The following is a 27801-nucleotide window of genomic DNA, read 5'->3' as shown; positions in this document are numbered from 1 at the left end:
ACGTTGACGAAATACTAGGACAACATAAAGTCGGGATTGGTGGTGCGGCCGTCGACCCTTGCACACACAACACGAGTCGAGGTCAATCGCCTAAAGCCAAACGCCTAAAGCCATACGCCTAGTTTTTATAACAGCCTGGTACACAAAGTTCTTAGGGCGTGGGAGACATTACGAAAAAAATAGATTCGTCATGTCTGTCTGTCTGTCTGTCCGTCCGTATGTCACAGCACTTTTTTCCGAAACTATAAGAACTATAACTGTTGAAACTTGGTAAGTAGATGTATTCTGTGAACCGCATTTAAGATTTTACACAAAAAAAAAAAAACAAATTTTGGGGGTCCCCATAGTTAGAACTGAAACACAAAAAACATTTTTTTTTATCAAACCCATACTACGTGATGGGTAAGTAAGTATGGATAAGTCTTCAAAATTATTAGGATATTGAGGTTTCTAATATATTTTTTTTCTACATTGAATAGTTTGCGCGTGGGACACTTCCAATGTGGTAAAATGTTACTTGCTAACCCATCATGGGCGAGTCCGACTGGCGCACTTGGCCGCTTTTTCCCATATTTATATGTTCGCTTCGCACCATATGCTAACTTTTATAAGTACATGATTCACACGCATATTTATCTAACGACGTCCAAGTTTCAAAGACACGTGGTAAAGGAAGTCGTCACTTCCTGTTGATCATGCATACATAGCATCGATTCATTGTTTAAAAAATATCTAAATAGTTAATTAACCTAAATGCAATGCTAATTATCATATGTGACGTGCCGGTCGGTTTTTGGATGCATATTGGTCAAATCTGCTACTAAAAAACCTATTTAGTTCAATAATGAAAATAGGTATATAATATACGCAAAAAATACATCCAAAAGGGTAAGTTTACTCGGGAAACGTCATATAGAGGAAGACTGCGGGAGGCCTACCATCAACTTTTACAGAACGATTCCAATGCAACTCAGCTCAATTTAAGCACCTAAAATTAATCGCATTCATACTAAACATTAAGTCGATGGTACGATTTTGCGATGCAGTTCAGTTTAGGTCGTAAAGTGGATCGCGTTAAGAGATGATGGTAAGCCCCCTGTGTGTGCTGCGCCTAATTCTGAATAGTTTCATAATAACTGAACAATTTGGTGGAATTAATTCGGTAATTATGGGCGTATCTAGAGATATGTTTGGAAAGGTTCACGGACATATTATTTTGTTCGTGACATAATAAAATCGTCTATATTAATGTTATAATTAATATTTTATTATTGGAATGTTTTATTGAATACATTTTGTTGGTATTAGGCACAAAGACAGATCTTCAGGAGAATCCATAGGCTACCTTTAAAACAAATATGTATAGAATATGCTTGAGTTAGTATGATCTGATATAGATACATAATCGATTACATTAATTTGCCCTTATGAAAAAGTTTATCGACATAATATTCCGCGCCCGTAATTTACCTAGTAATTTTCAAAAACGTAGGAAAAATGTGAGCAAAAGTACACCGTAGTGTTTGGAAATAAAGTTCAAATTAGATTACTTCAAGTTTTGAAAGCACATAGAAATCCGTGGTCCAGTTAAAAAAAAAAAAAAAGAACGAAAATCGTACTCGCGAAGTTTAAAAACCCCAGGAGAGGTCAGGGACCCCTTTGCCATGTAGATTGTAGTGATGTGTTGCGGTCGATAAAAATATATCGATATTTACGGCGACACAAAGTGGTCACCACAATAGTTGTTTGTTGAAATTATAGAAAGGGATTTCTTCCAGTCAACAAAGTATTTGAAAGGAAACAATTTAACATGTATTTTGTACAAGGTTCCTTATACATATATTGTCAGCCATATACCTTGTCAGCCAGTTTTGAAGGATTTCTCTAAAGTAAGGACTGGGTGGGTTCTCAGGGCGTTTCGACCGCTGCGGCCGTGCTGTCATTACGATCCGTCAATTTTCTTGAGGACGTTGAGAAGGAATAATTTCCGAAATCAATCATTCATAAAACTGACATTACTACAGTACAGATTAACTATTTTAGGGTGGTTCGCAGAGCGTTTTGACCGCTACGGTCGCGCTGTAATGACAATTTTTCACATTTTAACAAAGACAAGAATGAATTTTACTATATAAGACTGTACATTAATTACTCTGTACTGTAGTAATGTCAATTTTATCAATGATTAATTTTGGAAATGATTCCTTCCTTAAGAAAATTGACGGATTGTAATCGAAACGCTCTGTGAACCACCCTTTAAAGTCAGATAGTAAAACTAATTCATGTCTTTGCTAAAATTTGAAATATTGTGTACGAAGTCGGACTCACGTTTCTAACCGGTTACCCAATCTTATGAAACGGTTATACTTGTATGACAGATAAAATACTAACAGAAACCTGACTCACGCTCAAATAATAAAAAAACATGGAATATGATAGGATTAGTCAGATATACACGTCATCACTGGGCTAACGTTTAAGGCCTAAAGCCTTCGCCTTGTCATGACACGCCATGACACTTAGATTTGTAATTTTATCAATCGTGTCATTAATTACTATATAAATACGAACGCCTAATATCGTTTTATAATTTTTACCTTGACGTTACGTTCAAGAATAGTTTTAAATAAGGCAACCTGTCGTATCAACTGTACCGTGTACTAAATTAATTATACTAGCGGCCCGTCCCGGTTTCACTCGGGTAAAACCAAAATAAATTTACACATTAACCTTCCCCAGGAATCACACTGTCGATTGATGAGAACCGCACTAAAATCCGCCCAGCAGTTTATAGCGTTCATACAGACAACCGGGGACTACTTTTCATAATATATAAGGATACTTTGTCTACGGTTGTTGTCGAAGGATAATATTTACTAGATTTTGACCGCGAGTCGAACCGCGTTAAAATTGCTTTTTCATAAAACCCTTATTCTCTCTAAATGTTCAACAATTATTTTGAAATCGTAAGTGCCATGTGTCACAATACTTTGAATTCTAAAACTTAAGCAATAGAGCTCAATTTAGCATAACATTGTAAGGTAAGTTGGACGTTGAAACTTGCAGCTTAGCAACACGACCTTGTCAGTTGCAGGCAACAGCAAAATGTCATAACTCTAGGTATAATATCAACCATATAATTATTGACGTTTGATGTCACGCAAGCGATTATCGAGAAGTTGATTATTCAATGCAAATTTTCACTTCAAATTCAAATACAAACACACATAGGACAAAAAATGTATTTTTGCCCCAAGTCGAATTGTAGCAATTGTGCAATTAATCTGTACTATAGTAATGTAAATTTTATGAATGATTGATTCTGGAAATGACTCTTTGCTCATGAAAATTAACGGATCGTAATGACAGCGCGCCCGCAGCGCAACGGTTCTAACGCTTTGCAAACCAACCCACGTGGGATTTTAGACGGAACTCGTCGACTATAGTCTAATAGAAGACCTTTTCCAAGACTTTACGTACTATTTTTCACGTTAGTTTTAATTAAATTAAGCTGTTGACAATAAATCTCTTGGCTATTTATAACATATTATCTCAAACTGTCTAGGTATCACATATACTATCTGCGGCAATTTAATTGTTATATGTATATAACGGTTGATGACACCAATATCACAAGAGCGACAGCTAGTAAATTTCAATTTACGCGCAAATTTCATCATATTTAATCATCAATTTTAAGTTATTTATTACTAGCAACCGCCCGCTTACTCTTAAGCCTATTCTATTCCCTGTGTCCAAAACAAACAAAAATACAAGTATGTATTTCTTCTTATAATATTAGTAGAAATATATGATATCAATTTATCGATTGGACTCGGTGCTGTTTCTTCTTGATTTGTCTTCAGTAATAAAGTTACCTTCATCAAGAATAATGTACCTATATCGACCTACCTAGCCGAAAATTCCAGTCCAGAAAGTTACTTTTTTGTGTAAGTACTTAATAAAAATCATAATTTTTTCCACAGAATTTAGAATACTAATTAATCTTTAATAATCTAAGCATATTTCTAAGAAAATGTCATGGTATGATTGTGTACGCTGACCCCGGGCTTCGCGGCGTCACAGCCCAGAATGAACATAGGTATACAATTTATGAGTAGGTAAGGTAACCTATATCTTAAGCAGAATGGGTATATCCCAACCAAAGAACATGTTTGGCCAAAACATAAATCAAAAACATCGATGAAGACGATTGATTGATGAAACAAATAAACGTCATCCGAATGAAACTCGCGGAATAATGTTGATACTACCAATTATAAATAAATAATTCATTGATAGACGAGAAGAGCGACAATTTTCGCCGTTTTATTGTTAAAATAAATAATGGCCGTCGTATTTGTGAAAGCAGAAAGCGTTTTTAGCAATTGGCCGTTAAATTGGCGGTTCCTTTAGGAACCTCAAGACTTACGATGGTTACAAATGAAGTGACGTTACATCATGCACAGACAACTAGTAAAACAACAAGGCGGACGTTCACACAATTTTTTAGGTTTCAGAGATTGATAAGTTTCGGAAAATACCTGAAAAATATTAATTGAATAACTATCATCAAAAAATTTGTAAACAAACCAATTATATTCTCGTCGCGAAAAAACAAACACGAAACTTCATCTCATCACTGTGTGTGTGTGTGTGTGACATATCGATATATCCATCCTTCTCTTACTGGTAAAACAATGACAATTCATGGGCGTGCTAAAATGACACGGTCAAACAACGTCTACGCATCCTGCTTCCTAGTTTTATAGAAGCTACCTATTATTGCCTTGTCCTTTTACCACAGTTAGTTGACGCTTATTCAAAGTCGTGCGTCACTAAATCCAGCAACGAAAAAGCATCTATTCAATTTATATGCAATAGATATTATAACATAACCTAATTGAGTGGAAAACCAAAGTGATGTAAAACTAAAATGTTTAAAAGACAATATTATTGGTCTGTTTGTATTATCTATTACAAGAAAAGCACATGTCACATTTAGAAAAAAATATAGGCGGACTTAAGCCATCCTGGATTATGTCCTGTCCAGTCAACTAAGAAGTTTTTGATTGGCATGTGTAAACTGCAATTAGGTAATACACAATTTCACCTATTTTAGCTCATTTTGACTAATGAAACTTGCTTAGCTAGGTACCTAACCTATTCATGATCTTAAAACCACACAATGGTGTGGTTATATGCATAATAATGCATTTAGGTACATAATGACTATGTCACCTATCTAATTTACGTATTAACATGTAAACACTCCATGCACAAGTACATAGATTCGCGAAACGACAAATTGACCGTAGGTACATAATTTATTATCATCGATAAAACTATTTGAGAATAATGTCAAACTCGACCAAACATTTGAACCAATCGGCCAAGATTCTATATGCACCTTGACCAACATAGATGTATCGATAAATTTGCATTGCATTTTTACAACACTAGTAGGTAGGTAGGTATTACAGGGCTCAAAAAAAGATACCTGTTCGACCCGTTAATGTAAAAAAAAAGGTACCTACAATGGCTGATGTAAAAGTACGGGTAAAGGCTTTTGAAATAAACTCGGCTGATTTTTACTTCCAACAAATTACACATCCGTTTGCGAAAGTAGAATGTTTGTGTATAAATTAATAACGTAAACTTGATCCAACACGTCTGTATTCGACCACACGATATTATGCAAAGAAATGCTGCAAAATTACTGCATTGAAACATTGAAACGCATAGGACGTAGCGACACAACACGGCATCGAAAAAATACCACAATTTTGTGGTGAAATCTCAACATATGTTATGATTGCAACAAAGAACTCACCTTTTCACTCAGAGAAGCAAACTTGTTTGCACCCCACTAAATAACATCTACGCTATAATATAACACTTCTATAATCGTGTCTTTTTCTCTTTAAATACATTATTACACTGTTAACTACAAGAATGGACTAGCTAATGCTGTCCAAATATAGTGATTTTACTGATTTCTACACTTCCGCAGTCGAACGAGCGAATTTGCGCTCGTTCCAGTCTAAACTAAAATGTCTGACATTTCGTCAGCTGGGCATACAGCTTTCTCATTGGTAAATCGATGGAAGGGACATTACGTTTATTTCTACCTCGCTCACTCCTCCGTTCTCTCGCTCTGTATCAACGACCTTGATAAGGTTTTCAGGTCGTTACTGATTACCATTTGCTGCAAATATTCCATTGAGACCTCCTTTAGAGCCATAGCCATAATATAAACACGCCAAAATAGTCTAAATTGATAATATTTTTACGGAAAACATCTAAACAAAGACAAAGAGTAATTATCATTTCTGTCCATGTGTGCGTGTGGGACAAAGAAAACAATATTAGGTCGCCATAGATCTTGTTTTGATTGGTTCCTGCACAGCTGTTTTTGACAAGAGGCTCAATATTTATTTACAAACACATAACTGCATCACAAGTATTGCATTTTACGTTTTGTTGCCTTGTGATAAGGTTTATATTGGTAGCTTAAATTCTGCATTTTGTGTTTGGTATTGTTTTCATCTTTCCTCACAAGGTGTCGCTAGCTGGCCATAATCAACAATGTAAATACGCCCAAATCGTAAAAAATCTTTAATAATTTATTAAATTTTCTTTATTTTATCATCACTCACATGTAGTTTTCAGCAAAACTACTACGACTAAAGCTAAATGCTTGTTAAAGAGACAATTTTTGACCAGGAAGTAACTGCGTAACACATTGACCAACATCCGTTTCCATGGCAACCAAGAAATGTTTGATAACAACATTATACTACCAAAGTAAAAGACCACGTTAATGAGTTTGATGCACATGTGAATTTATACATTTTTATTCAAGCAGATTACATCTGTCAAATCGACCTCGCACTCACCCATGTTTTAGCCGTAAGCGTGTTATTTTTGTGATTTACAAGTAAAATAAACGAGAAAATGGACTCATTAGATCTTTTAGCGAGAGAAGATGAGTTCAAGAGACTCAATAAACAATTGGAAAAGAAAACTGAAAGTCTAATGAAGGAAATTGAACATGTCATGGTTAGCCTTTTTTATTTACATTTCCCTCTAAAGTACATTTTTATTATATCAAATGAAACAGAACACATCGTTTTATAAATCCGGTATTTTTTCTCACATTGATAATTGCTACTGTATACAATATGGAAGGAAAAGAGTAAGATCGACCGTATAAACAGAACTGATGTTTCTCTCAATGGCTAACCTATCCAAAACGGTGTAAGGGATTGCTCAGGGCCATCAGCTTTTTGAATACCTACATAAAAAAAGTGACTGCAGTACAATTTGGCAATACTTCTAGCCTATCGAGCACCTTGCCGCAGGGCATACCCTGTAGCTAAAATACCCTGTAAATTAATATTTAGATTAGGATTTTATTTTTGTAGTATTAATATTTCAAAGTTAAAATGCACCATATTTTTGACTTTACTTCTCTTGTTTACAGCAAAAACAAGACTTCTTTGCAGACTTCTCCCACAGCTTGACATACAGCTCAAAACCAGCTCCAAAAAAACACTGCCATGATTCTCCAGCTTCCACGCCTGAAAAAGCCAAACCCAAACGCACAAAAAAGAAAATTAACCAGCCAGTACTGAAATTTGAAAATGGAACACATGGAAATAAAGAAGCGAATGATGAAATCTGTGCAAATAAGCTCACAGACAATGAAACCTGTGCAAATGAATGCACTGATGTCACAAATAAGTGCACAGAAGATCAGATTAGTTGTAGAAGTTGCACTAAAAGAGTTATCTGTGCATGTTGCACTGAACCCAAGAATAATATCTATGAAATGGAATTCTTGAATGCATTTGTGTCAGTTAGTGTTCAAGAAAAAGTGTTGCCGGCATCATTTTTAAAAGGTTAGGCTGTCATAGTTGTTGGTTACTTATGGCTATGTTAATTTTATAAGTTATTAGTTTAAGACATAGTTACTTTTCACTTTACAAACTCACAATAACATCTTCTTGTTAAGTTTAAGATAAGCACTCGCACCTACAATGTTGGCAATAACTGAAAATCAGTGTTTCTGTATTAAGGTGCAGAAAGTTACGCTGAGTTATGGACTTTTTGGCCTTGCTGCAGCACACCAATTTGTTTAATTTTATCTATGGTGTCTGTGGCAAATCAAATAAATGAATTATCTAGTTTGTACATTGAGGGAGGGGCCAAACTGGCTGTAGAACAGGAACCTATGTCAGGAACTAGTCTCCAAACAAGGGTAAATTGTCACCTTATTTTTGCATAGTTTCCAAAAAACTTAGACTTGTTATGAGAACATGTTTTTTATTTACATTGTTACCAATTTTAGAACAAGGTACATTTATGAAGTGGTGGTGGTGTAATGGTTAAGACGCCCGCCTGTCGATCGAAAGGTCCCAGGTTCGAATCCTACTCGTGCCACATTAGTTTGTATACCAATCTGACTCATGTACTTATAGTAGTTTTCATCGACCACCACTTGCTACCGGTGAAGGAAAACATCGTGTGGAAACCTGCACACCGGTTGATTATTACCTTGTGTGTGAAACGGAGAAGGCAATGGCAAACCACTCCATTACTAATGCCAAGAAAGTTGTTGTGTGTGTTCAATTTCCACGTAATGACCACGACCCTCAGCCGTGAGGAATACGACTATGAAGAAGACATTTATTCTACACGTGCACATTGCTGTTGTGTCCTAGGATCTTTATGCCACAGTACCCTGTAATCATACCACCCTCTCACCCTGATACCAGAACACAACAAAGCAGGCACAGTTGTTTGACAGCAGAATTACATGAGAATGAGGTACCCACGCAGAAGACCTTTGTAAATGATAGAAATGGCATTGTTGATGGTGGAGTTGCCTTGCTCCTTACATTTTAGTATTATTTTTCTTTACAACAACTTGGCCTACAGAAATTTTCCATGTCTGTGACAGCATTATGCATATGGCTGTATATGAATGTATATGCCTGATGGTGCACCTGGGATCGGCTCCCGACAATGGAACAAAGGTAGATAGGCATGCACATGATTTTTTGGTCATGCCTTGACTTTAACAAGATGTCTCCGATGACATCAAGTTTGTGTCGAAAATGTAATTTTTTTTAACTTATTTTTCAGATAGATTGTCAGTAGAGATAATTTGCAAATTTCTGTCTACAAAGGTGAAACTAATGCAAGAACAGATGGACAGACTTCAGCATGTTATTGACAATAAGGTACTATCTTATAACTAATCTTATGACAACCTCGTTGGCACAGTGGTAAAAGTGCTTGCCTCTGAACCGAGAGGTCCGGATTCGATCCCCGGTCTTGTCATGATGGAAAATGATCGTGATGAATGATGGAAATTGTTTATATATATATAAACATGTATTTGTTATAAAATATAGTATCGTTGAGTTAGTATCCCATAACACAAGTCTCGAACTTACTTTGGGGCTAGCTCAATCTGTGTGATAATAATGCTCAATGGCTTGCCAGAACAAGCCAATTTGATGGCTTTTGAAAAAAAACAAAAAAACTAAAGGGAAATTCTTTTCTCCTGTTAATATTAGAATGTATACATATATTTTCAGGCAACTCAATGTAAAGCCCATATGACGAAGCTGGCAGAGTTGGAGGGAGAGCGAATGGGCATGATTACTAAAACTAACAATTATAAGACTGCTGCGGGAGACTTGAAGGCCAAATGCGCTGTTTTGGACAGTAAACTACAGGTATCATAGAAAAATATGTATATTAAAAATGAATTATAAGCGATTTGTAAAATAATAATGGCATCAAATAAATACCACATGGTCGTGAACAAAAATGTGAGGTGACAGGGTCGTCATGTACCGTGACTTCCGTACATGGTCCTCATCAAGTTCGATGGACAACTGTGTGATTATTAAAATATTTTATAGTATGTTTTTTTAATCTTCAGAATATAATTAGTAAAAGAATTCAGTACATCAATAACCAAAGATATATTAAAAAAGAATATACATTTTTGACATATTCCGACTTGCCAAAACTCCCTGTACTACTCATACATTCTTACAAAGATTGATAATTAAGGAGTCATATCATTAATTAAGGCATGAAAAAATGCACTGACTGATAAAAACGCATGGATCCTCCCGACAACTTTGCCACTCCACACATGATCTCCTAATTTTTGTTTTACTGTTGTATGTGTAATGTGTAATTGTTTTTTATTATTTTATTCATAATTTTTATTTTTGTTATAATAATTCATATATTGTGACATTTAAATTGTAAAACATGTACGTGATTTGTGATCTTCAAGTGTCTGAATTATACTTCTATTTCGACGAATAAGAATTGTAATTATGAAGTCATGGGAATCGAGTGTGTCATGCTCACTCAAATGGTCAATCTGGTGGTGGCGTCGTGGGCCGGGTCGTGAGGTTCCCTCTATTATGGTTGAGCTACGCGATGGCTGTCCCATGCGTCAACTCGTGAACGGGTGCTGCCAGAGGGAACTGGTCATCTCGTTTCTCATATATTTTCATGTAAGTTAATTGTGTTTCACATCGATATATATATATTATAATCAGCACTCGGATCACAATCATAACCTGTTTTGATATACCTTTTGACTATGTACATTATGTACTTTTATATATTATTAGAAAAAAAAACATTGTAAGAAACAATAATGGTAAGCCGATCTGGCATGATAGGGACCAACACTGTTCGGCATTTCTTCTCAGCAGCGGTCGTTCCGAAATGCCAGTAGTATCTTGTGAGAAATAACTATAAATATAAAAATTGACGAGAAAAAGTGCCTGTGAAGGTCTAACTTCTGAATAAATTATTTGAATTTGAATATGCAAGATTAGTTTATTTATATATATTCAATTATAAAGTTTTCAAATTTTAACAATTTTTATAAGTTATTATGACTTTGGTATTCGTGTCGTTTTCTTTTTTCAGGAAAAAGACAGACTATACAAAGAGCAGCGCAGTGAATCCGACAAATTGTCAACAGAACTGACGCGATTGAAAAACAAGAATATCGGCGTTGAAGCGAGATGCGCGTCACAAGAACAAGCTATTGATAACTTGAAGCAGCAGCTAGAAGTAGCAAAAAGAGCTGAGAAGGTAAGCTCTTGTGATGCTATGATCGCCTGGTAACGTAACTATAAAGATAGGACGTTAGCTTTTAGCTAGGACTTCGCCCGCGTGAATTTTTCTGCGAATGCGGAACAGGCATGATTTTTATACAAACTTTTACCTCCCATTATAGTGATTCGGGGTGGATTTTTGAAAAAGCCCATATTTAGCATTTCAACAAAATCGGAACACGGACAGACAAACTTTAGAGTTTATAATATTAGTACCTTTCTGATGGTGAAATAATTTTTGAAATCGGTTCGGTAGTTTCTTATTTTACCCGCCTCAAACATACAAACTCACAAACGCTTACCTCTTTATAATACAAGTCTATAGTATAGATAGATAGTCATGAATATGGTAAGCAACACCTTGTGAGGTGAATACTTGGATGGGTTACCTAGAGAGTTGCGCGACCCAAGAGCAACTTATTGTAGCAGTTAGAAGTAACAAAGAGAGCTGAGAATGTAAACTCTTGTGATTCCATAATCACCTGGTACTTACCTGTAAGCATTCTTGATTAAAAACACTATTGACTGACAGACTAGACAAGATAGACTACGAAGTGATCTAATAAGGGTTCCTTTTTTACTTTTGGAGGTACGGAACCCTAAAGAATTTGAAAAAAAAAATGTATTTGCGTGAGAATTGGGGCCCAGCATCCCAAATTTCCCAAAATCCAGCAATTAGGTGTAATTTGAATTTTCTTTCCAGGAATTTCGAGAATCCTCCCGCAATCTGTCAGCGTCCCATCAGAACGCCATCTCTCGTCTGGAAGCAAGAATTAAATCGTTGACGTCTTGCATTAATAAGCAGAAGACGTTGGTAGAAAATTTAAGGAAACAAAACGCAATCTTGTCGACAGAGGGCGCTTTGAAGATTTTAGAGCAGGAATATAGTAACTTTTTAACGCAAGATTAGTGTAATTTTAAGCCTACAGTTTCCATTTTAAGTAAAATATTTTCATTTTAAGAAAAATAATAAATATTGAGAACACTTGTGAATTATTTTTTTTTATTTATCACTATATTAGCGGCTCTACCCGGCTTTGCTCGGATAAAACCACAATCCTAGGTATTAATATTGTAAATGCGAAAGTTTGTGAGGATGTATATTTGTTACTCTTTTACACGAAATCAAAACCTGCTGGACGGGTTGTTATGAAATTTGGTACACGGGTAGATATAACACTTTTTATCCTGAAATTCTCACAGGAGCGAAGCCCTTAGGCGCAGCTAGTGAATTATACCTAAACCTCACTGGGATCATACTATTGGCGAAACCGTAAAAAATCCGATAGTTTTTGAGTTTATTACGTTCATGTGAGTTCAAACGCGACAGGTGACTTCTTTTTCTACTAGGTACCTCTTTATATTTATTTGTCAATTCACGATTAAATAAAAAATACCTACCATAATATTTTTTTTCTTAGCATAAAATAGTTGCCCCATTGAAGTAATTATAATTATCATATTATTAATGTTATTAAGAGCATACTGAGAATATTTGATATCGATATGCATTACTAAGAAATCTGAAGGGTGACCAAACGGTACACGTGTTTGGGATTTCAAGTATGTGCTGGAGGGCAATAACGAGTTTTTTTCCCAATAATAACATTTGTAAGAATAATATATGTGTCCGTGCTGTAAACCGTTGAGGAGTTCCCTCGTTGGGAGCCGATCCTGGGTGCACCCATTAAATACAGCATTGTCGTGTTAAATAAAAACCTTTAGGTGTTACACATGCCTATTCGCATTATCATCATATCGAGTGTGTTCTTGCTAACACTGGTGTCAGATTTTATTCAAGTCTCCTAAAGGCATCCGACATGACTTTTACGACTACTTACCGCCATCTAGTGGCAGGTAGTCGCGTACACACTAGTGAACTATACTGTCCACCGGTGTGCAGGTATCCTCGCGATGTTTCCCTTCACCGGAAGCAAATGGTGGTATATATAAATAATAAAAACTACTATAACTTGATATAAGATTATATTCTACCCGTGTAACAAATTTCATAACAATCTATCCTGTAGATTTTCCTCACAAACTTTCGCATTTATAATAGTAGAATGATATGATAATAGTCGCATTATGATAAGTATTATTTATGTAACATATAAAGCTACCTAATCTACCTAAATATATGAAGTATATAAAATCATAATTTGACTACGGCACGCTAAAACTAACAAGTAAACAAATTCAAATTCAAATCATTTATTCAGAAATTAGACCTTCACAGGCACTTTTTCTCGTAAATTTTTATATTTATAGTTATTTCTCACAAGCTACAAACTACTGGCATTTCGGAACGACCACTGCTGAGAAGAAATGCCGAAAGAAACTCATTTGAACAGTGTTGGTCCCTATCATGCCAGATCGGCTTACTATTATTGTTTCTTACAATGTTTATAAAACAATATATATTTAGGTATAGGAAGCTCATACCATACATAGCTTACTGATCGGCGATTACGTCATACTGACTCATATGAAGGAAAATCCTAACTTAACTAAAAACCTTGTCAACATACTGACCTTATAATCGAATCGACCTCAATATTGTCTCAAACGTATCAACTATCAGACGTATTTTAAACTTAAAACTATTTAAAACAATGAAATTATTATTAGTCGGTTTCTTGGCGTGTTTTGCCTTGAATCAGTATCAAGTTTTTGGCGGGAATTATATATACGGTAATGTGTTGGATCGTGTTCTACTGGAGAATATTACAAATGTGCAATATAATGCTATACCATTTATAAAGAGGGTCAAGTATTTCTTCTACAATAGTCCGTCGAATAAAATCATTTCGGTGAGTTTCTATACTTCTATATTATTTTTTTAAAACTCCGTGGCGTGGTCACCACGCTTCAGTTATGTGAGGGTCAAAATCAAAATCAAAATCAAATCATTTATTCAGAAATTAGGCCTTCACAGGCACTTTTTCACGTCATAATCTAAATTAAATGATGTTTACCAAAGCTACAAACTACAAGCATTTCGGAACGACCACTGCTGAGAAGAAATGCCGAAAGAAACTCATTCAAACAGTGTTGGTCCCTATTATGCCAGAAGGGCTTACCATTTTTTAAATATAAATTTATGTATAATTTTTTATCAATAATATAACATGTAAGTACACAGGTCATGCGTTCGATTCCTAGCGCGGCCACAATACTTCTGTTTTACATAGATGTTGTGAATAATAGCAATAAAAACGGGTATATAACATTTTTACTTGATATCACAAGTGTTTGTTTACTGTTTCGTGTGTGTTTCTGTGTTTGTCTCCAACGGACACAAGCTTAGTGGCCATAGACCATTTTTATTGTTCTGTAGTGAGTGGCCCAATGGTATTGTCTATTTATTGTTATTGTCACCTCTTCAAGCTTAATCTTTTTGAAGTTATGTCTACATATATTTAAGAGTACGGAAACGGAGTCGTGAGCGATGCCGTGAGCAAAACATTGTTTTGGTATAAAAATGTGCTCTTCTGTATTATGTATGTATACCTATATAACAACCACATAATCATACTTTATCGAAATCAGTCCCGTCGATTCTTAATGAAAATTCACATAACATTGAATGAATGATTTTTTGTTCTATTTTTTATCTGTTTTGTGTTATGGTTTTATGTTTTGTCAGTAAACGATATACTTAGTAAAGTCTGTTCTATAATATAAATACTTACATTTACCGTTGTCTGCGTAAGTAAGTATAGCATACGTTGTTTATTTAACATAGTAGTGTCAAGATACTGTTAGAGATAACTTCTAGCCTCTAAATCATAGACAAAAGATAAATGTAACATAAATCAGTACCTACCTAAGTAATTTATGGTTGTACTCGAGGTTTCGCAAAACGACTAATTATTTCGTTGAAATTAGAAATATAGGTGCTTACGTGGACAAAAAAAGACGGCCCGTGTCTGGCATTCTTAGTTTATTCAATATTTTCATGTAAAAAAACCGAACGGAGGAAGTCAAGTTTTAATTATGATAGTTTTTTAACTATGGAGCTTCATATCTTCACGTACAAAAATGCGAAACGGTCGCCCAATTACTCAAGATTTTACTATGATCTTTATTAAACTAGCTGAGCTGCACGGCTTCGCTCCTGTAGGATTTTCGGGATAAACCTATTTCTTTTCAATCCAAAAAGATTTAGCGAGATTTAGTAATAAACATCCTCACTTATATTATTTTGTCTTCACTTGTAAATTGTCATATAATAGCCGCTAGTCAGTGGTATATATATAGGTATCCCAAGTCATGTCTGCCCGGATGGAAATCTATAATTGTTTCAACTCAATATTTTCCAACCAGAAATACTTAATTACCTACATAAACTGTGAAAACTACCACTCTTCATAAGATAAAATTCATTTTTTATATCACAGGGTATCCAAGCCTTGGACAGACTACACAGCCATGCCAGTATCAACGTGACAGCTGGTGGTGTCGGTTACTCCTACGTCAACCTCCGTCTGAAGAGCGACAGAGGATCAGGTCTGGACTACGAGATAGGCATATACACCAGCGATCCTCGATACAATAATTATAATGGTTGATTTGGTTCAATAAAAGTCTTATTTACAAAACAAAATTGTTTACTTGTCTGACATTGACAGATATAAACGCGCACACACGTTCGCACAGAGAAAATAGCACAACTTAAAAAGTACAACAAAAACACATGGAGTTTTAAACATTTTTGGTTCCTATTAGTTTATTTTAATAATGAAAGACATTACAAATACATACATAAACATTTTATTATTATTTTAGATTTTACATCAACATGGCTGGCGATGTGCTTATATTTGTAAGCAATAATCAAAATCGGAATCTCACGTGTAAATAAAAATCTAATTTATTTCTATTAATTATTTTTATTTCGGAAAAATACACAGTTATATACTTAATAGATAGAGAATATGTACGTAGTTGATACAGTGAAAATTGGGTAAAAGGTTAGGAACACAAAAAATAAGTAAAATTAAGGTTATTATGTGTGCTAATTCACAAAGTGTCACAGTTCGTATTTGCGCAAAATTGAGTTGAGCATATCTTTATAGATCTTCAACTTGCCTGCTTGATAGTATAAAAAAGAGCGTTTGACCCTCAATTGGCATCGTCATAGAAAACTACCTTTAATTTGTGCATGACCACGTGTCATTATAACTTTAATAAACTATATCAAAATCGGCTTAGCCGTGAAAGCGTGACACACAGACTTTCGCAATTAAAATATTAGTATGTATTTTACAAAAGTCGGTCGATATTCGAATTCTCGTATAAGAGAACTCTTGTAATTAATATTCATTAAAAAACTTCCTCGCTTGTCACATTTGAGTATAATTAAATAATTTCTAATGCGTTAATTATGATACTCGAGCATTCATTTGTATAACTTTGTATGCGAAATCTTTCGACCTTTTTATTTAGAAGAATTAGATTTTAAAACAGAAACTCTGATTAAAAAACGCATCAGTATAGACTAGCGGCCAGTCCCGGCTTCGCTCGGGTATAACCATAATAAATTATACACTAAACCGTCCTCAGGAAACATACTATCTATCAAAAAAATCCGCATCAAAATCCGTTGCAAAAGTTTTAAAGATCTAAGCATACATAGGGACAGGCAGCGGGAAGCGACTTTGTTTTACACTACGTTGTGATAAATTACGATTTTTTCATGTCTTCATTTTCGTGAACCACATCCATATCAGACAAACTACTTATATAAGTTTTAAATTGGAGAAAAAACAATAAGAAAATGTCGCTTTGGCATAGATTCCTCTGGAAGGAAATCTACACGACTTCATCATTTAAATCTATACTATAGTGAAGTCTATACTGTTATTATAAAGAGGTACTAAGCATTTGTGAGTTTTTCATGTTACAGGCCATTATAAAGGTACATTATCCAAGATTGCTGATAGTTTTATCTCGAAATTCACACGGGAGCGAAGCCCCGGGCCGGGCAACATCTAGTCAATTTAAAAAAATTGTGCAAAGGAAACATTGGCCTATTTTCTACATTGATTGGAATCTATAGTATGTTTAATTTTTCTGTATTAAGGAACTATACTTAAATGGTAGGTAATTGAATTCACAAGAAAATCTATGATTAAAAATATTTTTTTTCCGATAATTGCAGCGGGGAAACCTACAAAATGCGAATGAATTGAGAATATCAGAATGGACTGTAAGACCTTATGATTAAGTAAGTATTTCAGCTCATTTATTAAAATTAAATGAACTTCTTTCTGCATTTCTTCCCAGCAGCGGTTGTTCCGAAATGCCAGTAGTTTGTAGCTTTTTGAGAAATATTACAAAAGTATATAATATAGAATTTGACGTGAAATAAGTTTTTTTACAAAAATGACATTTTTGACACAAAGCTTTTAATGTGTGACAAAAAAACATGTCAATACAGTTAACCGCTGAGAAATCAGTCTTTAGCCGTTCCTGGGTGCACCATCAGGTCATGCTTATCATAATAATGCATTGTCATCCAAACTAAACGTGTGTACAAAATTTCAGCTCAATCGGATCAAAATATCTGCTTCAAAATTGAGTTGCAAGATCCCACCTGAAACATTTCAACATTGCAAGTTAAATAAAAACCTAATCTATACTATTATTACAAAGAGGTAAGCGTTTGTGAGTTTGTATGTTTGAGGCGGGTAATCTCCGAAACTAGCGAACCGATTTCAAAAATTCTTTCACCATTGCAAAGGTACATTATCCAAGATTGCTATAGGCTATATTTTATCTTAAAATTCCCACGGGAGCAAAGCCCCGGGCAACATCTGGTTTCGGAATAAATGCGTTGAATTCGGTGAACTTATGTCGATCAGTAAAACTTAAAGTCTCACCTACTCGAGTAGGTAAGACTTTAATTTTTATTGATGCCAATTTTTTGCATGCCGATTTGGTCTGAATGTAAAGGATATTTATGTTTTAACAATGAATAAACTCATTCAATGTAAAATAAATAATTTCAACACGAGGCCTCGTTCATGCGATACGACCAGTGTACGAGCGGCCTTATCACAATGCAGCCCGTAGGGCGGGCAGGTGTAGGGCGGGTATATAAGGTAAAGTTACTGTATCTATCTCACAGTGTTGAGTGACGGCTGGCCGTGTTGGGATCGAGGTAAGTACGAATTTTATAATAGGTGGTTCTCAGAGCGTTTCGACCGCTGCGGCCGCGCTCCCGCTCTTACGAACCGTAAATTTTCTTGGGGAAGGAATCATTTCCAAAATTAATCAATACTAATATTATAAAGGGTGATTTGTATTTTTGCTTGTAATGGATAAATTCAAAAACGAATAGGCCGATTTTTTATTAAATTTGGCACAGATATAGACGAAATTACCTTCTGAAGTAACATAGGCAATTGAATATAATGAATATACTATGGTTTTACCCGAGCGAAGCCAGGATAGACCTATAGTCAATCATAAAATTGTCATTACACAGTTCAAATTAATTATTTTAAGGTCAGTTAGTAAAACTAATTCTTGTCTTTGCTAAAAACTTGAATCATTGTAATGACAGCGCGGTCTCAGCGCTCGAAACGCTCTGGAAACCACCTAATAAGCAATTTTGCAATTCAAAATTTATTATTCATATTACGATGATAAATATCACTTATTGAACTCCACCGCCGACTTCCAAAGCGCAGGTGAAGAAGAAGCGGCGCAACAAACTTCACCGCAGCCTTTACTCCAAAGACGTCAATTGACAAAATGTGGGTCTTACTAATTTTGAAAAAGGAGTTCTTGTGAGTTGAGTGCGAGGAAAGATTTATTCAGGGAGACACGCGTGTGACACCCTAGTGTTGGAACGTCTACGGATGAATTTCACTTGCGTTTTGAACTCCGCCGTGGGCTATCATTAGTGTTTATTAAATTGTACCATACACAGTGATCAATTTAATTATCCTATTTTATAAATAATTAAAGTACTGGCACAATGTTAATTTTATAATAGTTTAATAAAAAAAAATATTTCAAAAAAATGTCAGATACTACGCCGCGTTCAAACGCTCGTGAAAGTCACCCCCATAGGGTGCGGTGACCACTTCCCATCAGGACGGCATATCTGTTGGTTGCTCTACTAATCAATCTATTAAAAAATAATGAGATTACTACATTCAAGACTTCGGCGGCAATCATCTCATGAGTCACTAGGATCACGACCTCAACGCACTACGACCGCTCATTCGGAACGACGTTACCGCAAAATTTTCATATCGCTTGTAGTCTTGACCACATATGGCCTAAATCGCAAAAGTCTACACCAGCAAAATGACTACAGTTGTATAATTCCTTGATCGCTCATTGCCTGTAACTCATAGTATGTTTGTTACTCTTTCACGCAAAAACTACCGGACGGATAGTTACGAAATTTGGTACACGTGTAGAATATAACCTAGAATAAGACATAGGATACGTATTATTTACAAATATAATGTTTATACACAAATATAAATACATGCAGAATTAATGTCATAAATGTAAACTTCACGTAAAACTTTTAAAGAAGTAGCAGGTCTTTCCCAAAACAAGCGATCAGACGTAATAAAATGTTTATTATTTTGTTTTCGATTAAGATTTTGACGGCCACTCCAATCATTGCTCGAAGAATCAATTAATTTTTATTTCATTGATCTATCATTCTTTTTGTTTAACCTTTTAGGGTCCCTTACTTTAAATGTCAAAATCGGAACCGCCCCATTTCGTTGTCTGTTTGTCTTTTCCTCAGAATTACGTAATTAATTAAACAGAATAACTTTTTTTTTTTACAAAAAATCCATTTTTAACACAAGCTTCTATTATTATCAAGAGATCTTATTGCATTCAATGTGTGACAAAACAGTCATGTCCGTGCAGTAAAACGTTGAGGAGTTCCCACGTCTGGAGCTGTTCCTTAGTGCACCATCAGTTCATGTATAGCATAATAATGCATTGTCATTCAAACTAAACGTGTGTACAAAATTACAGCTCAATCGGTTGAAGATATCTGGCTTTAAATTGAGTTGCAAGATTCAACCCAATTGACATAGGGACATACATATTGACAATTCAAAAATATCAAATGAAATAAATTAGGTGATTTGATTTATGTTTTGTTTCCCAGAGTGAACTCTAACAGTTATTTTTGCAATTGGTACAAACAAATACCTAATACTTAATACTTTGATTTTACGAAAGATAAAGACTAAAATTATTTTTTTGCATAAACATGAGTTTACATTTTTTATTACAATGTGGTGTTAAAAGAAAAGCTTAATCCTACATGTTTCACCGTCCACGGGTGTGCAAATTTAAATGCAGAGCATGCTATCGTCCCACAAAACAAAATCGAATAAATAAAAGTACTTAACTAAATTAACTAAATTTTTATCTAAATCTAGCATTAAAAAAATCGTTCAAATTATAATAACATTTATCAATCAGCAAGGATTTGAGGAGCTTTTTAATAAATTTAAATCTTTAATCTGATCTTTAATTTGTTGTGGAATTTTGTTATAAATTGTAGGTGCCATACCTACATACAATACTTTTACTGAGTGATGCCGTTTTAGAAGGGTGTAAACACAGTCTATAATTATCCCGATGATTTCTGAACACAACATCACAAAGGCGTGGGAATAAATGAGCATTACATTTAACAAATATTGCAACCTCAAGTATGTAAAGTGAATGAAGTGTTAGATTACGATGCAATTTACTAGAAGAAGAGTTTATCTTTCAATATTTACCTTTTGTTTTATTAAATTTGAATCAAAATTGTTCTAAAAATATGTGGACAAAAACACAAAAAAAAAAAGCGTGCAAAAATTCGTTCGTTAAAAATTGGGCATTTTTGACATATTATGTTATGAATTTAATAAAGTACATCGCACAACGCGTACAGCTACTAATTCCTTGGGTACCTACCTAATGGTTATTTACCCGTAGGTACATTACTTAACAAATTCTTTGTCATGATACTTAATTTTTTCTTTCCGCCCTCGGGGTAGGCAAAGAGAAATTAAAAAAACAAAGCGGGAAGAGCCTCCGTTGACTTCTTACCGGAAAAATGGATTGTTTGTTTTTTATTGTACCTATAGTTGAAGCGGTGGTGGCCTAGCGATAAATATTAAGACTGTCCGCCTAAGATCGAAGGGTCCCAGGTTCGAAACAGCATATAGAATAGTTCACAAAAACATGGAACTATAATAACGCGAATGCACAAATATCTCACGTATATATTTTTCACCGACTTGACCTATCTATAAACTTTCACTCCAAATTTGTATGTAAAAGGTATGTATAATTTTACGATAATTCTTGCTCTCGATGCAAATCCCACTCACGGTTAACCATGACTTCAAATTTTAACAAAAACCATAAACTAGCCATTGCAAGCGATGTAAATTAATGTTTTTCTTTTGTTGTTTGCATTTATTTAAAACTTAATAGAAATAAAGCCGATGGACGCAATATTTGCATTGTTTTCAAATAATTAAATAATTTTTGAGGTAGAAAGAGAGGACCCATAAAAAGATAGACTGACATATAAAATGTTTCCTTCTTACTTCTAAAAATAATGTTTTAAAATAAATTTATAACTAAACTTAAACTAATTCAGAAAATATATAAATAAAGAACAAGTAAATTAACGAAAATTTAAAACTAAAGTTTAATGAAATATAAAATTAATTAAATATTTTAAATAAAATAAAGCAAGTACTTATTTTATTAACCAAAACACGACTATTTTTACGCAACGTGTGTTTTTTTTTGTTTTTTGTTGATCTACCGCTATGCGTCATCAAAAAGTCTTTTGACTTTTTGAGTTTATTAACGTATGAACCTAACAATATTCATAATAGTCTTTAATTACGTGTGTGGCGTGTGGTTCCGCCCTAGAATAGGGCCACTCCATCCCGTAGATGTCGTACGAGGCGACTAAGGGATACACAGCCTAGGCAGTTGACAAGCAACAATAGCATTCCCAAGGAGGGTTAACGACAGGCAGGCGGCCGGTTGTAAAATAGTCAGATAGTCAACAAAATTGTGAATAGGTATTTAAAAAACAACTGAACCGATTTTGATGCCCCACGAACTTAAAAATTCAATTGGCATATCCTACATACCTTTCCAAAATCGGGCCAACGGTTCGAAAGTTATCGCGTTACAAACAAACATACATACATACATACAAATAATTTATTTTTGCCCCAAATAGAATGTCAGACCTCGCTCGCTCAGCTCGCTCGATCAAAAATTAAATAATATTACTGAATATATATCCGACCGCCTACCTATGGAGCATATGGAGCAGTGCCTTAACACGGTACAGTTGGGGCGTGAAGCTATCATCATCAGGATATTGCTGCCTCGCGCACACGCTGCAAGAAGGAGACGGCCTTTTTGTCTATAACGGCATGAAACCCATCGACTCTTGCTTCCGCATTCATACCAGACGCACTGCATCTGCGCGACAGCCCTAACATCATTCTAACTAAATAAAACAATCACTAAATATGATTTTTTTTTTACAAAAATGTCATTTTCGCCACAAGCTTTTATTGTCGTCGGAGAGATCTTTTGGCGTTTAACGCCCGAGAAAATCTCACGCCGCCCGTGCTGTAAACCGTCGAAGATTTCCCTCGTTGGGAGCCAATCACGGGTGCACCATCAGGTCATGCCTATCATAAGAACACATTGTCGTGGAAACTGAAGCGACGTGGGTAATATCAACTCGGTAGGACAACTAGAAGTGGATAAAATTTATATTTACTTGCAAAATTTTATTACAGACAAACAACGGAAACTAATTAAAAGCTTGTAATATACAAAACATTGAATCTATTTTACACTTCGAGTGTCGCAACTTGGCACTGTCTACACCGTAAGGGGTAAAAAAGTGATACTGTTGAATTAATTCCGATTTTTTTTGTCCAGGAATCGTACCTCTGAACCACCATGTGGCCATACATTTTTGCTCTGGTTCTCATATGCTCTGCGTACGCTGAAATTAATGTGGAGAAGCGGTCTGAAAGTAAGTGAACACTTGAACATATATATAGATATATAATAACCACCCACGCCTCATACATCCATATACAGGAGAATGTGGATTATTTTAGTCACACATGAGATAAAATATATAGCCTATAGCAATCTTGAATAATGTATCTTTTGTAATGCTGAAAGAATTTTTGAAATCGGTTCGGTAGTAGTGGAGTTAAATGATAAAAAACCCTTCCTAAAACTTCCACCTCTCACACTTGATCTTACTTTTTTATTATTATTTATATATTTTCTTGACATGTTTATTACATATATTTTGACATTTACTTGTAAAACATATACGTGATTTGTGATCTTCAAGTGTCTGAAAGTAACATAGCTATCTATTATGTTAGATTATGGAGATCGAGTATGTCATGCACATTCAAATGGTCAAACCGGTAGCGGCGTCGTGGATCGGGTCGGGAGGTTCCCTCTAGTGGTTGAGCTTCGCGATGGCTGACTCACGCGTCAACTCGTGAACGGGTGCTACCGGGGGAACTGGTCAGCTCGATCTTTAAAGTTTTTTTTTGTTTGGTTAATTATACATATATATATATATTTTCCTTTCATCAGCACTTGATCACAATCATAATATGTTTCAGTATAGCTTTTAACCATGTACTTTATTGTGTACTTATATTGTTATATTACTGATAAAAAATTATACATAAATTTATATTTAAAAAATGGTAAGCCCTCCTGGCATAATAGGGACCAACACTGTTTGAATGAGTTTCTTCTCAGCAGTGGTCGTTCCGAAATGCTAGTAGTTTGTAGCTTTGGTAAACATCATTTAATTTAGAATATGACGTGAAAAAGCGCCTGTGAAGGCCTAATTTCTGAATAAATGATTTGATTTTGATTTTGGAGATTACCCGCCTCAAACATACAAACTCACAAGCGCTTACCTCTTTATAACAATAGTATCTATATATATGTTATGGATATATTTTAACACACATTCTTGGTAATATAACATCTCAAAGTGGGTTGACGTCATTCAGTCGGTTGCTCGTGAAATCACAGGTCAGAATCTTCAAAATTTTATTGCTCGGACCGAACTGCTTCACAGCCTCGAAACGGAAACATATCAAACATATGCTAATTCGACCGAAGCTGCGAGCAAAGCTATAGTTTAAAATAAAATATTTCATCACCAGTGTCGCCTGTCCCCTTCGTGCTGTCGACGAGGTACGGCAGGTCACCACCAAGGGTCATGATGCCAAGGAACGACAGGTACTCTCTGTAGACCTACCACGAAACATACAAACACAAGCACAAGTTATCAACGTACACATATATTTTTCACATATCGTGTGCGCGTCGAGTAAAAAAGGAAAACTTGTGGCCGCTATGACGTGTTACGTGTTTTTTAAATTTTATGGTAGCTCCCCTGTCGATATCAGGGCTGTTCACCGCGACACTATAGAAGTATACTTATCGTGTCATGCCCCATAGAGAAACATGGTGAATCAAAAATAAATAGCTACATGAAATAGGATGTGGCCTAAGGACGGCAGATTTTAGAGGACGCTCACTTAATTTCAGAGGATAAAAGTCAAACAAATTCACCGATTGAAACATTGAGACCATTGTTTCGTATACTATTAATGTTACGATCTACGGGCTCACGTTTCCTGAAATTTTACTAATATTATAACATCACTAGCTGGGCCCCGGGGCTTCACTCCCGTGACAAATCCTATGTATTATTCCGGGTTATATTCTACCCGTGTACCAAATTTTATGAGTAACAAACATAAATCCACAAAAACTTTCGCATTTATGTTATAATCGTGTAATTATATATATTGCATGGGATTATAAAATGTGGCTTTCTCCATAGATTCTTCTTCGGCAGCCGCTATGGTAAGCGCTCTGAGGTGTCCATGGGTACCTCCCTCCCCCCTCCGGGAGCCCCCACCCTGATGTGTGAATACACTGGCGTCTACTCTCTATATAGATGTAAACTGCCTAACAGAAACACTTATACTGACAGGTAAATATACGTACCGTCAATAGCACATCAAGTTACCCTGCACGAAAATCTATGGCGCGGTAATAACAACGAGTTTGCAATGAATTTGGGTAGGTTGATGTGCTGTTGACTGTACTAATATTAGCGGACCTCGGGCTCCGACACTCAACGGCTGAGGAAGAAGGCAAAACGCTCAGATGAAAGCGAGAAATTAGAAGTGGTGATGATCAGATTTCTGCATTAAAATTGATTTTTTATCGACTCAAAATCCAAGATAGAAAGTTGTATTTGGTGAAACTTAATTTTTTTATTACTGTGCATAATAAATATAGTCTTTTATCCATCAGAACGAGTGAAGAAAGTCCAGGAAGCCAGGAATAGAAGTCAAGACGGAGCACCACCTCGGACTGATCCATTTCTAGTCATATGTACCTAATCTATTATAATAAGTATTATAATTAATTAACAGTAATTTTTCAAAGATTTTTGTGTGTGATTATACTTTATTATCTAGACTATCTTGTACCTACAAAGTCTTTATTTAAATCTGTAAAAATCATTATTCTTTTATTTACATTTGGATTTGTGCTAATTAAAAAAAAAGTGCAGCAACTAGGGGATAAAATTTTATCCCGAAAAAAAAAATTGTATAAAAAAGACAAGTTTTTCAATTTATTGATATCTAGAAGGTGGCTAAGTGTAATAAGAATAAGGCAAGATTGTAATTTAATAATATAACTAGCTATTGAACCTGTTACACAAATTGTTTAACCACGAATTAATGAACAAAACACCATCAAAAAACGCGAAAATACAGCTCTACTTATACGTCCCTGGAATGTCTTTCGTTTCGAGTGTGTTATTGCTAACACTGGTGTCGGATTTTACTCAAGTCGCCTAAAGGCATCTGACATGACTTTTACCGCTATCTAGCGACAAATAGTCGCATGCACACTAGTCCTGAGATACATATACATGTGAGATACATATTTACATGTGGGAATATTACTGGATATTACTTCCGGCTTTGTGAATCGTAGAAAAATCTTGTGGTCGTGCAGTAAACCGTTGGGGGTTTCTCTCGTCGGTAGCCGTTCCTGGGTTCCGTACTTCAGTTTTTTTCTTACACAAACAATCTTACCATAGCTTTTTATCATTTTACAGCAAAATAAATCACAATAGACTTTTTGATAAATCATAAGAAATGTTGCGAATAACATGAAACGAAGAAAAGGTTCAGTAGTTATTTTCCCACGTGGAATTAAATGGCTGGAAGTTCGACGTGGGACAATGTCGTGTACACAAACTTACACGCAATCCCACCGCTGGGCAAAACTCCACACTCCTATAATTTTTTTTATATGTGAAACAAATAATATATTATTTTACAGGTGGGCTGGGTACCTGAATTTTTTATCGTTTCAAATATGTTTTTTATTTTATTATAAATATCTTTTTTACTTGTGTTTAACTTAACTATTCATAAGAGTTAAGTAGAAACTAATGAAGCATCTAAAACTGAATTGATAACTTAATTTGTTCTGTGAATAATGTTGTGCGTGTGTATGTAAGTGTTACACGACGTAACTTTGTGTAAATTGTACGAGACAGGTTTTTAAAATGTTACATCTTTGTTGATAATTTTGATGTAGAATATAAGGTTATATTAATAAATGGAACTAACTTCCAAAAAGTGTTTTATTAGAATGACTTTACATACTCGCCCTTTTATTAATGAACAAGTTTTTTTTTACATTGTCGTCAGAGAGATCTTACGGCATTTAACGTCCGACAACGCCATTTAACACATGTCTGTGCTGTAAACGGTTGAGGAGTTCCCTCGTTTGGAGCCGATCCGGGCTGCACAATCATTGTCATGGAAACTGAAATCTAACTTACAAGATTTGATTACGCAGATAACGTTACAGATAACCGAAACAGAGATAAAAGCTTGTAAAAAGTTAACTATAAGCACACATTACAATATTGCCACCTCGGCGGTGCAGTGGTAAAGTGCTGAACCGAGAAGTCCCGGGTTCGATCCCCGGTCGAGTCATGATGGAAAATGATCTTTTTCCGATTGGCCTGGGTCTTGGATGTTTGTCTATATATGTATTTGTTATAAAATATAGTACCGTTGAGTTAGTATCCCATAACACAAGTCTCGAACTTACTTTGGGGCTAGCTCAATCTGTGTGATTTGTCCTAATATATTTATTTATTATATTTAATATAAGCAGAACGAGACAAAACATACTATTTATTTAACTTTATGAATAAGATTATTCCTTTTTGTAATAAGTAGTACGCTTTTATTTATCTTGCAATATTTGTATTTTATGTTCGGGTGGAATTTTGCAACCCAATTTTGAAGCAGATATCTTCAAGCGATTGAGCTGAAATTTTGTACAAACGTTTAGTTTGGGCGACGATGCATTATTATAAACATGACCTGTTGGTGCGTACAGGAATGGCTCCCAACAAGAGAATTCATCAACGATTTCATGCACAGCCATGATATTTTATTGTCACGCGTTGAATGAAACTAAAACTCTATGACGACAATAAAATAAG

At 35.1% G+C, this 27801-nt stretch overlaps 3 protein-coding genes and 1 long non-coding RNA gene across 6 annotated transcripts in view; 2 read left to right on the top strand and 2 right to left on the bottom strand.

Annotated features, from left to right (window-relative positions):
- Positions 1 to 6065, bottom strand: part of atos (atossa) — a 39290-nt gene extending 33225 nt beyond the window's left edge. The window contains exon 1 of the mRNA XM_053765670.2: positions 5834 to 6065. The gene's annotated coding sequence lies outside the window, so the exon portion shown is untranslated. The remainder of the gene's footprint in view (positions 1 to 5833) is intronic.
- The window catches only part of LOC128681647 (uncharacterized), a 245846-nt gene extending 221921 nt beyond the window's left edge, over positions 1 to 23925 (bottom strand). Inside the window, exon 1 of the long non-coding RNA XR_008406035.1 lies at positions 23872 to 23925. This is a non-coding gene — a long non-coding RNA (uncharacterized LOC128681647). The remainder of the gene's footprint in view (positions 1 to 23871) is intronic.
- LOC128681638 (testis-expressed protein 9-like) lies at positions 6884 to 12152 on the top strand. The gene is made up of 6 exons (XM_053765684.1): positions 6884 to 7062; positions 7487 to 7904; positions 9151 to 9248; positions 9609 to 9749; positions 10975 to 11142; positions 11869 to 12152. Exons 1-6 carry the CDS (start codon positions 6958 to 6960, stop codon positions 12073 to 12075), a joined length of 1137 nt encoding a protein of 378 aa, XP_053621659.1. The 5' UTR covers positions 6884 to 6957; the 3' UTR covers positions 12076 to 12152.
- Positions 17272 to 26913, top strand: LOC128681646 (RYamide neuropeptides). 3 transcript variants are annotated; one of them, XM_053765699.1, is made up of 6 exons: positions 17282 to 17397; positions 17718 to 17827; positions 23139 to 23235; positions 24410 to 24485; positions 25096 to 25248; positions 25575 to 26913. In XM_053765699.1, the coding sequence occupies exons 3-6, from the start codon at positions 23160 to 23162 to the stop codon at positions 25606 to 25608; spliced, it is 339 nt and encodes a 112-aa protein (XP_053621674.1). In that variant the 5' UTR covers positions 17282 to 17397; positions 17718 to 17827; positions 23139 to 23159; the 3' UTR covers positions 25609 to 26913. The 3 variants fall into 3 exon arrangements, with proteins under 3 accessions (XP_053621673.1, XP_053621674.1, XP_053621672.1); XM_053765698.1 differs by lacking the exon at positions 17718 to 17827 and having other exon boundaries at positions 17272 to 17397; XM_053765697.1 differs by lacking the exons at positions 17282 to 17397; positions 17718 to 17827 and adding an exon at positions 18297 to 18333.
- The last annotated feature ends 888 nt before the right edge of the window (positions 26914 to 27801 follow it).

The sequence above is a fragment of the Plodia interpunctella genome, chromosome 27 (genome assembly GCF_027563975.2).
Source record: "Plodia interpunctella isolate USDA-ARS_2022_Savannah chromosome 27, ilPloInte3.2, whole genome shotgun sequence".
NCBI classification, from domain to species: domain Eukaryota; kingdom Metazoa; phylum Arthropoda; class Insecta; order Lepidoptera; family Pyralidae; genus Plodia; species Plodia interpunctella.
This window is presented reverse-complemented; position numbering and strand designations above follow the sequence as displayed.

Bases quoted from the DNA above. Each gene is read 5' to 3' on its own strand.
- LOC128681638 (XM_053765684.1), top strand. From the start codon at position 6,958: ATGGACTCATTAGATCTTTTAGCGAGAGAAGATGAGTTCAAGAGACTC. The intron at 7,063-7,486 runs GTTAGCCTTTTT...TCTTGTTTACAG, and splicing joins AGGAAATTGAACATGTCATG to CAAAAACAAGACTTCTTTGC. The intron at 7,905-9,150 runs GTTAGGCTGTCA...CTTATTTTTCAG, and splicing joins GCCGGCATCATTTTTAAAAG to ATAGATTGTCAGTAGAGATA.
- LOC128681646 (XM_053765698.1), top strand. From the start codon at position 23,160: ATGTGGCCATACATTTTTGCTCTGGTTCTCATATGCTCTGCGTACGCT. The intron at 24,486-25,095 runs GTACTCTCTGTA...CTTTCTCCATAG, and splicing joins ATGATGCCAAGGAACGACAG to ATTCTTCTTCGGCAGCCGCT. The intron at 25,249-25,574 runs GTAAATATACGT...TTTATCCATCAG, and splicing joins AGAAACACTTATACTGACAG to AACGAGTGAAGAAAGTCCAG.